The sequence below is a fragment of the Colobus angolensis genome, unplaced genomic scaffold, assembly GCF_000951035.1.
Source record: "Colobus angolensis palliatus isolate OR3802 unplaced genomic scaffold, Cang.pa_1.0 Scaffold59, whole genome shotgun sequence".
NCBI classification, from domain to species: Eukaryota; Metazoa; Chordata; class Mammalia; order Primates; family Cercopithecidae; genus Colobus; species Colobus angolensis.
In genome coordinates, this window is record NW_012119487.1 from 4,550,775 (window position 1) to 4,567,361 (window position 16,587).

At 37.5% G+C, this 16,587-nt stretch overlaps 1 protein-coding gene across 4 annotated transcripts in view; it reads right to left on the reverse strand.

Moving 5' to 3' along the window:
• The window catches only part of RC3H1 (ring finger and CCCH-type domains 1), a 62,911-nt gene that overhangs the window by 43,321 nt on the left and 3,003 nt on the right, over positions 1–16,587 (reverse strand). For all 4 annotated transcript variants that reach the window (XM_011962351.1, XM_011962350.1, XM_011962349.1 and 1 more), the window contains exons 2-6: positions 11,190–11,310; positions 10,120–10,359; positions 9,434–9,609; positions 5,339–5,539; positions 3,230–3,362 (exon numbers count right to left, since the gene is read on the reverse strand). In XM_011962351.1, the coding sequence (XP_011817741.1) occupies positions 3,230–3,362; positions 5,339–5,539; positions 9,434–9,609; positions 10,120–10,359; positions 11,190–11,310 (871 nt within the window). The remainder of the gene's footprint in view (positions 1–3,229; positions 3,363–5,338; positions 5,540–9,433; positions 9,610–10,119; positions 10,360–11,189; positions 11,311–16,587) is intronic.

Sequence of the window (16,587 nt, forward strand, 5' to 3'; positions counted from 1 at the left end):
GAAGTGTGCCCTCATGTTGCATGGAGATAGAACCAGAGAAGAGGAAATTAAGTGAAAAAAAGGGTAGGAAATGAGGTTTGAGAGGTAATGGAAGACCAGACCACATGAGGCCCTATAGATCATGGGAAAGATTTTGGCTTTTACTCTGAGTGACAGAAAGCCACAGGAGAATTTATGAGCAGAGGGTGACAGGGTCACTCTGGCTCTTTTGCTGAAATCAGTTAGACAACAGGAGGCTATTCCATAATCCCCTGAGAGATGGTGATGGTAGCAGTGAAGGTAGATGGATTCTGGATGGATTTTAAAGGTTAACGGATCAGATATACATTATGAGAGAAAGAAGAGTTGAGATTTTTGGACTAAGCAACTGGAAGGATAGAGTCGCCACAAACAGGATGGCAGGGAAGAGCTCATTTTTAGATAGATTCAGTTTGAAATGCTTATCAGATATAAGATGATGAATGCTGAGAAAGCATTTTTTTTTTTTTTGACAGAGTCTTGCTCTGTCATCAGGCTAGAGTGCAGTGGCATGATCTTGGCTCACTGCAACCTCCACCTTCTGGGTTCAAGCGATTCTCCTGTCTCAGCCTCCCAAGCAGCTGGGACTACAGGGGCCCATCACCATGCCCAGCTAGTTTTTGTATTTTTAGTAGAGATGGGGTTTCACCATGTTGGCCAGGATGGTCTCAATCTCTTGACCTTGTGATCCGCCCATCTCAGCCTCCCAAAGTGCTGGGATTACAGGCGTGAGCCACTGCACCTGGCCGAGAAAGCAGTTTTATATACAAGTTCAGGAAAAAGGCATGGGCTGGATATATATTTCAAACTCTAAAAGACTATCAATTGTAATGCATTATTACTTTACGTGCCACCAAAGAAAAAAAAAAGATTGTTAATTATAATATGTCTTCACACAAATGCATTCCAATTTCAGAAACGCTAAGATCTGAAATAATTATGAACCTTAAAACTGATAAAAATACAGTAAATTTGTGAGTTATATAAATTATATTTGAAGCTATGAGACAGATAAGATTATCTAGGAAACAGGTATAGGATTAAACTCTGAGAACACTCCAAAGAGTACAGGATATGGAGATGAGAAAGCAGAGGATGCTGAGGAGAGTCCAATAAAGTAAGGAGAGAATTAGTAGCCTAGAAGCCCAGAAAAAAGCATTTCAAGGAAGAGAGAGTACAGAACAATGGCCAGGCACGGTGGCTCATGCCTGTAATCCTAGCACTTTGGGAGGCCGAGGCAGGCGGGTCACCTGAGGTCAGGAGTTTGAGAATAGCCTGGCCAACACGGTGAAACCCTGTTTCTATTAAAGATACTACAAGTAAAAATAAATAATGATAACAAATTAGCTGGATGTGGTGGTGCATGCCTGTAATCCTAGCTACACGGGACAGGAATTGCTTGAACCTGGGAGGCAGAGGTTGCAGTGAAGCAAGATCTTGCCATTGCACTCCAGCCTGGGGGACAGAGTGAAACTGTGTCTCCAAAAATAAATAAATAAATAAATAAATAAATAAATAAAATGTTAAATGTTGTTAAATCAAGTACAGTAAGAACTGAGAGCTGACCTTTGGAATTAGCTACATGGAAGTAGTTTATGACCTTGACAAAATAAGTTTGGATAGAGCAGTGGAGATAAATGCCTGACTGGAGTTGAGTTCAAGAGAGTGCCAAAACAAGAAATGAAGTGGTAGGTAGATGAGAAACGGGGTCAAAAATGGATTAGGAACTTGTGGAAGTTCTCTTTTGACTGCTCAGGATGATCAAAGCACAGCAGTGGGGGGGAAAAATCACTATATATTCTAGTAACATTGATCTGGTTTACTAAGCAATTTTGGGAGCAAATTTATAAAAGTAGGCTGATAAAAAACTAAGAGGGCTCTGAATGCCACAGTCATGAGTGTCAAACCTTATTCTGCGAGCAATTCTACAAACAATGAAAATTTATAAGTGTGGAAGCAAGATCAGGGATGTGATTTCTTTTATAGCAGTAAGTAGACTGGATTGGAGGAACTCATAGTAGAGGATCATGTAAGACATTCAGTCTCAGGGAAAAGGAGGCTCTCAAAGGAAGTAATCATAAGCAGGGGATATAGGGACATTGTGAAAGAACAGATAAATCCTATTGTATGAAATGGTATGTAGGACGAGTGAAAGGAAAAGATGAGGCAAGACAAAACACTAAGGTTTTAAACTTACATACCTCAGAGAATGAGGTCATTATCAGAAAGAGGAAACATTAGAGGAAGAGCAAGTATCAAGTAATGATGAGCTTGCTTTGAAGCACTCAGAGGAGATGATGGAGAATCTCAGCAAGCATTGGGAGATGTATCTGGAATGGATACAGAGATAATAGTGACAGATACTTGGGAGTCTGTATTCTACACGAAAGTAATACCTGATGCTAAGAATGAATAACCACCATCAGAACATGTAGAGAAAACAAAATCCCAAGAGCATAACCTGCCTACTCTTTAGTGGGCAGGAGGGGAAAGCATGGTACAAATATGACAGAAGTAGCACTCAGGTCAGAAGAGAACTATGAGATCACAGAAAGATATCAAAAAAGTGCTCAACAACATTATCCAAATGCTGAAAACAAATGGGAGTGATTTAAAGACTAAGACCAAGTTTTTGGAATCAGAGACTGGGAACCTACTAGCGAATATTAAGAGAGCTTCAGATCAGTAGTAGGAATAAACACAGAGAAGTTAAAATATCTTAGATGTAAGTATAAGGTGAAAAATGAAGGTTGGGTACATTTTCAGCTTAAGAAGAAGGAGCAGAAAAAGCCTAAGTAAAGATATACAAGAGAGGATACTTGAAGGAACAAGATATCATGGAGAGGGCAAAAACAGGATCAAGGAAATGCAACTAAGGATACATAATACAGAAAAAAATGAGAAAAATGAGATTTGGAAGAGGTAAGAATGGTAAAATACAACACAATTTTGTGATGGGAGAAAGAAGAAACATAAAGAAGCCCAGAGAGATCTATTTTCCTGATGAAATGAGCAACAGTGTAAAAAGTATTAAATAACTAACCTGAGATAAAGAGGGAAAATATTTAAAATGGAAACTTAATATACTGTAAAAAAGATCTGGAGTAACTACTTTAGGAAACCCTAGAGGAAGAACAAAAGATAATGAAAGAATCATTGAGCAGCACAAAAGGCACATATAAGACAGTCCATTAATTTCCCATGGGTTTACCTGGACTAGGGTCAATGTTTGCTAACAGCTCCAAATGGGGTCTTAGTCGGTTCAAGTTTGCTGGGTCTCCAGTCCGCTGGAGAGCAATTGTTAGTTCCTGAACACTCTGTGCAAAAGAGGCTGGGGTCTGCAACTTAAAAAAGATAAATGTTAACTTTCCCAAAGGTCGGATAATCTTTTAAATATAAAGATTATTTATATCACAATCATTTTTACAATTTATTAAATTTAATTTTTATCTTCCCATACACCCTACACTTTGGGCAGATTAGATTACTTGCTACCTAAATAAATTCTCTACTTCTCTCCATCCAGAGCTTGGCACATTGTGTACTGTATTGCCTCTGCTGTCACATTCTTCAAATGTGAGACCTCTCTCAATTCAGCCTCCTATCAGTTAGATATACTGATGAGTCATCTTTGTGAATTGTTAATTCCTGTTTCTCTCTCCATTAATTTACTAGAATTAGTGCTTTTCTCATCACTTTTAATAAATTCTCTTTTGTATTATCCAATATGGTAACCTTAGCAGCTCTATGAAATATCACACACACCGCAAAGTTTACCAGTTTGTTGTACAAAGGTCTCTGGATATTAAATTTAAAGCACTGCGGGTGATGTGAGAAAATTATTGTAGGATATACACCTAGTTACACAGTTCAGTTCAGACAGGAAGATTAACCACCTTGTAGAATCTTTATAAAAGGCAAGCCAGGCCAGGCACAGTGGCTCACGCCTGTAATCCTGGCACTTTGGGAGGCTGTGGTGGGCAGATCATGAGGTCAGGAGTTTAAGATCAGCCTGGCCAACATGGTGAAACCCCATCTTCACTAAAGATACAAAAAATTCGCTGGGTGTGGTAGCACGTGCCTGTAATCCCAGCTACCTGGGAGGCTGAGGCAGGAGAATCGCTTGAACCTGGGAGACAGAGATTGCAGTGAGCTGAGATAGTGCCGTTGCACTCCAGCCTGGGTGACAGAGCAAGACTCTGTCTCAAAAAAAAAAGAAAAAAGCAAACCAAGTTTCTCTTCAGAGGTAGAAAGGTACTCCTTTAATAGATCATTACTAAGCATTTCCGTAAATTATAAATCAGTTGCAAAACTTCAGATATAAGCTCCTGTCCAAACCTAAGAGTTGCAGATAAAGTCTGGTTAAAGGTATCCAGGGAAGACTTACAGGGCAGAGCAAACAACCTACATTGTAACTAAAAATTATGTACCACCTTTTTTTCCCCCTAAAGAGATAGGGTCTCACATAGCTCACTGCACCCTCAAACTCCTGAGCTCAAGGATTCTCCCACCACAGCCTCCCAACTAGGTGGGACTACAGGCGCCTACCAACACACCTGGCTATGGGTTTTTTTTTTTTTGGTAGCAATGAGTGTCCCAATGTTTCCCAGGTTGTGCCCAAACTTCTGGCCTCAAGCAATCCTCCTACCTTGGCCTCTCAAAGTGCTGAGATTACAGGCGTAAGCCACTGTGCCCACCCTACACCAGGCATTTAAAACACGTATTTCCCAATTCTCACTGTATTACCCATTCAAGGGATTCTATCTTTAGAAATAGAAAAAAAAAAGGCGGGGGGGGAATAGCTTGGTAAAAGGTTAGTGTATTCTACAGTGAGAATGCCCAAGTTCAAATCTACTTCTGTCATTTACTATCTATGTGATGCTGGAAAAACGTATTAACTTCCCTTTGTCTTTGTCTAAAATGGATAATACAGGGCTATTGAGAGGATTAAATGAATAATTTAAAACCACTAGATACATACTAAGATTTTAGTAAATGTTCATTATTTTTTTTTTAGGTTACTCTTACTATTTGACTCTATTTCTCTAAATTAAATGTAGAGTGGTCTCTAGAGTGGGTAATCATCTCTGTGATTCTAGTAAAAATAAAATAAAATACAAAATAAATAAAATTAAAAATATAAACTAATCATCTCTTTATATGAACAAAGTGGTATTATAACGTGATTGGTTATGACATGACACTGGCTATAACTAAAATTTACAAAAGCTATACAGTATTCACTTTAATATACATTTGTTAAATGAATTACCAAAAGGCCAAGATTAGTCTAAGAAGTAAGGAACAAAAAAGGTTCTACCTTGTCAATAATGGACTGCATATGAGATTTGTGAGACTGGTCTCCATAAAGTAAAGAGGACCATTGGTCTGGTGCAATTCGTAAGCCTGCTTCCATAGCAATCTGCACTATCTGGGAGTCATGTTCTCGCCGCAGAGCTTCATAGGTTCTAAATTCTTCTTTCAGCTGCATCAAAGAAGAGTCTTCATCACGTTTGGTGACCTAATAAGACACAAATAATCTCATAATGAAGTCAAAAAAATTAGTTTATGCTTTATATGAACACATAATTTTTAACATAACAATTTTAGCAGCAACAAGATTAAATGAATATACCATTTGCCTGCAAAATATTTTCTCCTCAACTTGTTGAGGTAGGTATATTGTTATCATCCCATTCTGAGTCAAGTTGGATTTAGGCCAACATTTTCTCGATAGGTCTTTCAGAAAGAATAAATACAGGCTGAAAATCTCTTATCCAAAATGCCTGGGCCAGAAGTGTTATCAGATTTCAGATTTTTTCAAATTTTGGAATATCTGCATTAAACCACTTGAGTATCCTTACTCTGAAAATCTGAAATGCTCCAATGAGCATGTGAGCATCATGTTGGTGTTCAAAAAATTCTGGATTTTGGATTTTTGTATAGTCAATCTGTATGTGCTGGGATGAAATCCAGCGATTTGACAGACTTTAACATATACATGCAGTTTAAGGTGTGTATGTGTGTATATGCATTTTTGAAAAGAAAAAAACACTAATACGATTATATATTCTGAAAAACAATATGTTTCTTCTCCATAAATGTGGATTATGACTCTTGGGCTTGCCTGACAATGACCCGACAATGAGCTAGCTGGGATTGATAACTGCAGAGCTTCAGATGCTGGTTTAATTCTAAAAATGATTTAATTTGTACTTGGCTTAATTCTCCATTGAGTTTTGTGGGATGGGCTACTACCAGAAAGTATAAAGTGTGAGATGCTAGACTAGAATAATCATAATGATTATGATTAAATAATATCATTTAGTAATAAAAATATCTACCACGTTTTGAGCACCTGGCATGTGCCAGCCAATATATTAAACTATATTATTAACCATTATAGCACTGGATTAACTCATTGACTTCTCTTGTTGAGATAGGTGTACTGGTATCACCCCAATAACTTACATTCTGAGTCAAGTTGGATTTAGGCCAAACGCTTAACAAATCAAAGCAAAATAATTAAGTCTAGTTTAAGATAACCTCTACCCTAATATATTTCAGAACACATTTTGCCTTGTTAACCTTTTATTGCCATAAGGACTCATATTCTTCTTGTATGTAATTCCTGTTTTTTTCCCTCTCACCAAAGAAACTACAAAATACTGTAATCAGGACTTCTAAGTCACACTGATATAAAATTAATGTGAGTGGTGGCATGTGCCTGTAGTCCAGCTACTGAGGCTGAGTGGAAGGATTGCTTAAGCCCAAGAGTTGAAGGCCAGCCTGGGCAACACGGCAAGACTCTATCGCTCAAAACACAAGTAAATAAATAAATGCATTCTATTCTTATTACAAGGAAGAAAGTCTAACTTACTTTTTGTTAGGAACATCTATATAAGACCAAATTGATAAAAATCAAGAACTATAGTCCCAAAAACTGAATATATTGTGCCATTATTAAAAGGCAAGTCAAAAGACCAAATGCATATGTTTAGCATTCCCTCAATATATGCTGAACCTCATTAAAATGTAAAGTATGCTTTCTATATGTAACAATGGTTCCTTGAACTTGGCTCTCACCACTCAATCTTTAACTAAAAACAATCAAGGATTTCCAAGAGATGAAATGTCTAAGTCTCAGAACTTTATTCTACTAAGAAAGAACAAATTATCTTGCAGCTCAAAAGGCTTTTCCAATGGAAATACAGGAGACACTAAAAGGACACAGCCAGAATACAGCTGTATGGATACATATTCCTGCAAGGAAAATCACCATGACCTGAGTGAAAAAACAGATTTTACAAATTTCTAATTTTCTTTATTCCTATTTTTTTTTTTTTAGGTGGTGTCTTGCTCTGTCACTCAGGCTAGAGTGCAGTGGCACGATCTTGGCTCACTGTAACCTCTGTCTCCCGGGTTCAAGCAATTCTCCTGCCTCACCCTCCCCAGTAGCTGGGATTACAGGTGTGTGCCACCACAACTGGCTAATTATTTTTTATTTTTTATTTTTAGTAGACACAGGTTTTTTCACTAAGTTGGCCAGGCTGGTCTCGAACTCAAATGATCTGCCCACCTCAGCCTCCCAAACTGCTGGAATTACAGGCGTGAGCTACTGCGCCTGGCCATATTCCTGTTAATGCTTTAGAGTTCAGAGAGGTTCACTTCATGGGTATTCTGGGTTTTCTTGAGTCACATATTCCTCTTTACAGGGGAAGGTTGAATGTTTTCTTTCCAAAGCTTCCTATATTGTATCTGTCTGGTGCTGTTAATGGATAACAATTAACAATGGAAGCAGACAGACGTTCCAGAATGTATTCTGAACTACACTGTAAAATCATGTTACTCTAACCACTACAACAAGAGTGAGTTATTCAGAGACAATCTGGACCAGTTAAAGTAATTTTAGCTAGAGGTTCTTACAGCTTCAGAGGTACCTATAGAAAATAGAGGCCCATTTTCAACATATAGTCTGACTCCACAAAGACACAGAATAAGACCAGCATTTAGTTAGAGCTTTAAAAATTTTGTTTAAATGAAATCTATATGCTCTCCTGCTAATTTTGTAAACCATTTCCTCCTTCTCAAAGGATGAGAGAACAGAATTTAGTAGGATAGCTAATGTGGCATTTTTTTTAGTTTATCAGTGTCAGATGACAAGAATGTGGTGATCTGAGAATGGATTTCCTTACAGCTAGCATGAATGAATTAACAATTTTTTTAAAGACACGGTTTTCAAGTACTGGTTATAAGCTGTGTCAGAATCAAGACAGTTTGATTTTTAAAAGTCAGGAAAATAGGCTGGGTATGGTGGGTCATGCCTGTAATCCCAGCACTTTGGGAGACCGAAGTGGGCAGATCATCTGAGGTCAGGAGTTCAAGACCAGCCTGGCCAACATGGTGAAACCCTGTCTTTACTAAAAGTTAAAAAAAAAAAATTAGCCAGGTATGGTGGCAGGCACCTGTAATCCCAGCTACTTAGAAGGTTGGAAGTAGGAGAACTGCTTGACCCAGAAGGCAGAGGATGCAGTGAGCCAAGACTACACCACTGCACTCCAGACTGGGTGACAGAGCAAGATTGCATCTCAAAAAAAAAAGTCAGAAAAATAACACTGGAAGAACAATAAATGATACATGGTGAGTAGCAATGTTTGAGGCAGTGCTTATTCAATTTGGGATAAGAGACTATGTCCAGCATTACCATATAAACTGAAATGGCAAATGGAACTTCATTGTATATGTGGAATTACACTAGGAGAAAATCTCTGAATAAAATTTATTTGGCTGGGCACGCTGGCTCACGCTTGTAATCCCAGCATTTTGGGAGGCTGAGGCGGGCAGATCACCTGAGGTCAGGAGTTCGAGACCAGCCTGGCCAACATGGTGAAACTCCGTCTCTAGTAAAAATACAAAAATTAGCCGGGCATGGTGATGGGCACCTGTAATCCCAGCTACTTGGGGGGCTGAGACAGGAGAATCACTTGAACCCAGGAGGTGGAGGCTGCAGTGAGCAGAGATCGTGCACTACACTCCAGCCTAGGCAACAGCAAGACTTCGTCTCAAAAAAATAAAAATAAATAAATAAAATTTATTTGTGCTTCAATAACTCTGTCTTCAGACCAATTCTGCACAGTCTTGGTAAGAAATTGACCAAGTTTCTTAGTCTCTTCGAATACAAAAATCTATAAACCTTGATTTGATCTATGTTGTTCAATACCGAACATACAAAAATTCAATATAATAGGACTTAACTATAGTAAGACACCATCTACATTCTTTAAAAGAATACAGAAAAATTGCTGAAATTTTCTGAAAAGACACAGGCAACTTTATTAAACTCAAAGTTTTACTACTTAAGTTTGGGGAAATAACAATGTTTCCTTTCAAGCTGAGCTTTAATGTAGGTTCATACCTTGAAACAGGAGGCTCTATAAAGGAGCTGAACAACATGCCCAATGCTAGTTTTAGAGGCTTGAGGAAACCGTGGCTCCAACCTTTGCACCACAAAGAGAACCAATACTTTTCTTGACAAAGCAGAACCATCTTCTAAGGCCAGCAGAACCAGCTTTAAAGCTTCCTCCTGCATTGCTAGGGAAAGTTGGGCAAAACCAAAATTTATCAAGTACATAGATAAGATAAATCCATTTATTAGAAGGGGAATATTTAATCATTTCTGCAGCTGTTCACTCAATTAACTGGCAATACAATAAGATTAACCAGCAACACACTTTTACACCATTTTTGTGGGCAATTTTGTACTACATTCTATGTATTTTATAAAGAAAACGGATTAAGTGATTAATATATTTAAGAAAAACTTCTATCAAAATGAATGAACTTCCTGCAACAGGTGTGAAAAAAAGGAAAAATTTAAAAACTTAAAAAAAGAAACAACTTTTGGCATTAAGAGAAAAGTTTTAAGTTCACTTAGTAAGTCCACTAAGTTATGTGGAATTGCCCAAGCCATGAACATCAAACAAGACATTACTTGGTAACAATAAAATACTGCAAAGAACTAGGCTTTGTACATCACTTATAATTCCTATATCATAATTTCAGAACTACAAGCAGAATAAATACCAAAACTCAATTATGTACCTGGTCCAAGGAACTGGCATCCTCTAGCCCTTACTGCTGCCCAAAGATTGGAAGAAAGTTGCTGAGGATTCTGGTGCTGGAGAATGAGCTCTGTAACTGTTCGTTCACCTAAAGATCGAGCTGCCCTCATGGCACGAATCCTGCCTTCTTCTTCTACTAGTTGACAGTGGACTAGAGTCACAAGCTTCCTCTGCATTGGGCGACTCAGAACACTCTGAGTAGTGCTGTTCAGACCCACTCCTTTAAAGGAGGAAAGAAGTTATTCCTAGGTTCAAAATGCAATTTTAAAGTCCAGGAGCAATTCTTCTGTTGGGTTAACTTGTGAGTATGTGAATAGACTACAGTATTTAAAATAAACAACAAATAAAACCACACACGTAAAGCTTACTTATGTATATATTTTTAAAGTATACAAATGTATACATGAGTTATCTCGTGCATTTAACATTCATTACGACATTAAATATACCATTACTCATTTTAATCATAGAGGAAGAAAGAAAAAAGGACTAGACAACATTGATAATTAGTTTATAATCTAAATCTTGAGGTCCTAAGAGTTCTGGTATATTATTTCATAGTGGTTAATTTTACTTTCCTAATTAAATAGCAAGCCCTTTCTGTGCAGTAATGGCAACTTCCATATTTATTATACCGCCTATAGCATAGCATATAAAACTAGATAGAAGGCAAACCATTCAGAGTTGTCAAATGATGGAAAGCACTTCTGAGGTAAGTAGTTACATTTGCTTTATGATTATTCAAATAATGTTTCCATCATCACATAAACTCAAAATTCACTATTTTATTTGCTGTGGTTTGTGTAACGATATTTAGCCAAAATGAGTTTAGTTTACAATCGGTAAATTTCATTAATATTCACTTAATAGCTCACAATTTTTATGGTAACAAGTTTCTTTAGTAGACATTTACTTAGTATGGATAATTGCATCAAATTTACCTCTAGTTAGGTTTTTTGGGAATTCCTCAGGACTTATAATATATAGGATTATGTACTGGGTATTTAAAAAAGCAATTTTACTCTAAATAAGAAACAAAAACAAACTTACCTCTAGCACTGCTGAGCGGTTTTAAGTACAATGCTAATTCTTCTACACATTTCCTAGCTTCCTCATAATGCTTTGTGTCTTCAACTCCACTACACAAAGTAATAGGTTGCTGCTCAGGGACCTGGAGGCCAAAAGAAAAGATCTGTATGAGTGCTCGATTCATTAATTAAATGTTTTATTTAGTATAGTTTATGGACTCATAATGCTAACACTGGCAACATCAAAACGCCCACTAAATTTACTGAATTCTTTCAAAAGATCTTTCCTATTAACACGTATCTTTGCATTCCTTTGTTTTGTTTCTCTAACAGCCTAATTAAGATATAATCCACATACCACACAACTGATTGGTTTAAATTATATACAATTCCATGGTTTTTAGTATATTCACAGCTGTGCAAACATAACCACAATGAACTTTAGAACCTTTTCATTAGCCCAAAAAGAAACACAGTACCCTTTTAACAATTACCCCTTATTTTTTCCCAACCATCCACCAACCTTCGGAAAGATGAATCTATTTTCTATGGATTTGTCTATTCTGGACATTTCATACAAGCAATATCAACACAATATATAGTCTTTTCTGACTTGCTTCTTTCACTTAACAATGTTTTCAAAGGTCTTCCAGGTTGTATCAGTACTTCACTTTCATCACTGAATAACATTCCATTGTATAAATATACCACACTTTATTTATACAATCATCAATTGACAGACAGACATATGAGTTGTTTCTATTTTTGACTATTATGAATAATGCTGCTATGAACATCTGTGTACAAGTTTTTGTGGACAAAAGTTTTTGTTTCTCTTTGGTATATACCTAGGAATCTGTATTTAACCTTTTGAAAAACTGCCAAACTATTTTCCAAAAGCAGAGTAGCATTTTATATGCCTACCAGGAGTGTATAAGGGTTCCAATTCTTCTACATTTAATGTAGAAAGATAATTCTTCTACTTATTATTATCTTTTTTATTATAGCTATCCTGTTGGGTGGAAAGTAGTAATTCATTGTGGTTTTTCTAAATTTTATTTTAAATTAATAATAATTGCATATATTTATGGGGTACAACGTGACGTTTTGATTGATATGTTTACAACATGAGATGACTAAAGCAGGTTAATTAACAAATTCATCACCTCACATTTTTTTGTAGATTTTAAATAAAATCTACTCTTTTAGCAATTTTGAAACATACAATGTATTACTATTTACAGTCACTATTTTGTGCAACAGATCACTAAAGGTATTCATCTGGTCTAACTGAAGCTTGGTATTCTTTGATAATTCTCTCTTCTTCCCATCTATCTTCCTCCGACTTCATTGCGGTTTTGATTTGTATTTCCCTGATAGCTAATGATGTTGACCATCCTTTCATATGCTTATTATCCACTTGTATATCTTCTCTGGAGGAATGTCTTTTCAGATCTTTTGCCCATTTTGCCTAGTAAACTTTATTTTGCAGAACAGTTTTAGATTTACAGAAAAGTGGTAAAGATAGTACACAGAATTCTCATTATCCTATATTCAGTTTCCCCTCTTACTATTATTATTATTATCATTTTTGAGACCGAGTCTCCCTCTGTCACCCAGGCTGGAGTGCAGTGGCACCATCTTGGCTCACTGCAACCTCCGCCTCCCGGGTTCAAGTGATTCTTCTGCCTCAGCCTCCTGAGTAGTTGGGACTACAGGAGCAAGCAACCACGCCCAGTTAACAGTTTCCCCTATTATTAACATCTTACATTGGTATGGTACATTTGTTAAAATTAATGAGCCAATATCAACATATTCATAATTAACAATTAAAATCCATATGTTAATCAGATATCCTTAGTTTTCAACTAATGTTCTTTCTCAGTTCCAGGATCCCATTCAGGATACCGTATTACAGTTAGTCTTCAGAGACAGAGTCTTGCTCTGTCACTCAGGCTGGAGGGCAGTGGCAGCATCTGGGCTCACTGCAACCTCTGCCTCCCAGGTTCAAGTGATCCCCCACCTCAGACTCCTGAGTAGCTGCAGGCACACGCCACCACACCCAGCTAATTTTGTATTGTTTCGTAGAGATGGAGGTCCCACTACATCGCCCAGACTGGCCTCAAACTCCTGGCCTCCACCCACCTTGGCCTCCCTCTCTCCCTCCATGTCTCTCCCTTTTTTTTTTTTTTAAGTTGAGACAAAGTCTCACTCTGTCGCCCAGGTTGGAGTACAGTGGCATAATCTCGGCTCACTGCAACTTCCACCTACCAGGTTCAAGAGATTCTCATGCCTCAGCCTCCCGAGTAGCTGGGATTATAGGCATGCACCACCACGCCCAGCTAATTTTGTGTATTTTTAGTAGGATGGGATTTCACTGTGTTGGCCAGGCTGGTCTCCAACTCCCGGCCTCAAGTGATCTGCCCAACTCAGCCTCCCAAAGTGCTGGGATTACAGGTGTGAGCCACTCGCTGGCCCTTCCATGTCTCTTTAAGTTCCTCTTGGCTTGGACAGCTTTCTCAGACTTTCCTTGTTTTAATGACCTTGACAGTTTTGAGGAGTACTGGTCTGGTATGTTGCAGAATGCCCCTAAACTGGGACCTAGGATCTGTCATTTTTCTCATGAGTATACTGTGGTTATGGATTTTTGGAAGATCATAGGGGAAAATTACCATTTTTATCACAGCACATCAAAGCTACACACCACCAACATGACTTATTACTGCTGATGTTAAATTTGATCAGCTGGTTTAGTCAATGTTTACCAGGTTTCTCCACTATAAAGTTCCATAATCTCCCACCTTCCAAACTGTACTTTTTGAAAGGAGTCACTATGCATAGCCCACACACACTCTCCATCCTTGAGAGCAGAATATTTATGTAATTAATTTGGAATTCTGCGTGGGAGATTTGTTTCTACCTTCCATTTATTTATTCAATCATTTAATTTTATCATGTAGACTCAAGGATATTTATCTTATACCTGGGTTATAATCCAATTCCATTTATTTTGTTGTTCAAACTGTTTTAGCTTTGGCCACTGAGAGCTCTTTCAGTTGGCTCCTGTGTGCCTTTGATATAGCCCCCATTACTCTGTGTATGTGTCTGTGTGTGTTTTGAATACTTCTCTGCACTTTCCAGTGCTACAAGCTACTCCAGACTCATTTTGTGTATTTCCTGTCTCAGTCTTAGAATTAGCCATTTCTCCAAGGAACTCTGGTTCCTTTTACTGGAGAATGGTATTAGAAACCAAGATATGAATGCTATGTATGCACATTGCTATTGGGGTGCTGTTCTTTCTAGGCCATCTTAGATGACAGAGCAAGGAAATATGTCAGTGTAATAACCTGAGATATACACGTATCTATTTCTGTATGTAACCATCTGTATCCATATCAAGCTAAAAATGAGTTCATATTGATGCCTCCAACTCTAATCCATTACCACATGAATCATTCTAACCTCTTCCTCCTTGCTTATCTGTAAACTGGCTCCAACCATTTGCCATTCATTTACTTAACTGTTCAATTCTAATATGTATTATATATACAGCAGTATCAGAATTTGTACCCCTGTGGGAAAAGACTAGAGTGCACTGCTTATAGATAATATCTTCCTCTATCTTTAATCTTACATAATCCTCTTTCTCCTCCACCCCTTTAGTGAAATTGTTTCATATACTTCAGATTGTTTGCCATAATCTTTGTAAAGTTCTACAGTTTTTGCAAATTCAGTGTCATATAGCCACAATTATAGAATCATAAAGAACAGCTTTACTGCCCTAAGAAATACTGTTTTACCAATTCAATCCTCCCTCCCTCCTCCTGAATCCATGGCAACCACTGATACTTCTATTGTTGCTATGGTTTTACCTTTTACAGATACCACATAATTGGAATCATACAGTATGTGGCCTTTTCACACTAGTATCTTTCACTAAGCAGTGATATACATTGAGATGTATCTATGTCTTTTTGTGACTTGACAGCTATGTCTTTTTATTACTTCATTTTATACAATGTTCCATTGTATGGATATACCACTGTTTATCCATTCACCTATTAAAAGATATCTCAAGTGCTTTCATTTTTTGGCAATCATGAATAAAGTTGTTATAAATAGTCATGTGTGGGCTTCTGTGTAGACATAAAATTTTCAAGTTAACTGGGTAAATACCTATTATGTTAAGCTTATAAAGAAACTGCCAAACTGTCTTGCAAAGTGGCTATACCATTTTTCATTTCCAAAAGGATGAGAGTTTTTGTTGCTCCATATCCTCACCAGCATTTGGTGTTGCTAATGTTTTGGATTTTCGTCATTCTAATTTGTGTGTAGTGGTTTCTCACTTGCTTTAATTTGCAATTACTTAAAGACAAACTGCTCAGCTACTTTTCATTTTGCTGATTTGCCATTTGTATAATCTATTTGACGAGGTGATTGTTCAACTCTTTGTCCATTTTAAAAATTGGGTTGTCTTTTTATCACTGAGTTGTAACAGTTCCTCACATATTTTACACATAAATCTTTATCAGAAATAGGATTTTACAATTGTTTTCTCACATTCTGTGGGTTGTTCGTTTTGCTTTCTTGTTGGTATCTTTGTTTTTTGTTGTCGCTGTTGTTTTTGAGATAGGGTCTCACTCTGTCGCCCAAGCTAGAGCGTAGTGCTGCGATGGAGGCTCACTGCAGCCTCGATCGGGTGATCAGGCTCAGGTGATGCTCCCACCTCAGCCTCACAGACAGGTGGGACTATAGGTATGTGCCACCACACCCAGCAATTTTTTTTTTTTTTTTGTATTTTCTGTAGAGATGGGGTTTTGCCATGTTGCCTAGGCTGGTCTCAAACGATCCATCCATCTTGACCTCCCACAGTGCTGGGATTACAGACGTGAGCCACTGTGCCCGGCCAATTGTTCATATCTTTGAAACACAGTTTTTAATTTTGATGAAGTTCAACTAATCTTTTTCTTTTGTTCCTTGTGCTTTTTGGTGTCATATCTTAAAAAAACCCACTGCCTACTCCATGGTCATGAAGACTTATGTCTCTATTTTCTTCTAAGAGTTTAGTAGTTTTAGTTCTTATATTTAGCCTTTGATCCATTTTGAGTTAATATGAGTAAATGTTTATTCAAGTTTTAAGTTTCTTTTAAACAATGATCTGTAGTCTTCAAAATATAGTTTTACATTTCTTTTTTTTTTTTTTTTTGACAGAGTCACTCGGTTACCCAGGTTGGAGGGCAGTAGCGTGGTTTTAGCTCACTGCAACCTCTGCCTACTGGGTTCAAGCGAGTCTCATGCCTCAGCCACCTAAGTAGCTGGGATTACAGGTGGGCACCTTCACGCCTGGCTAATTTTTGTATTTTTTTTTGGTAGAGATAGGGTTTTACCTTGTTGGCCAGGCTGGTCTTGGAACTCCCGAC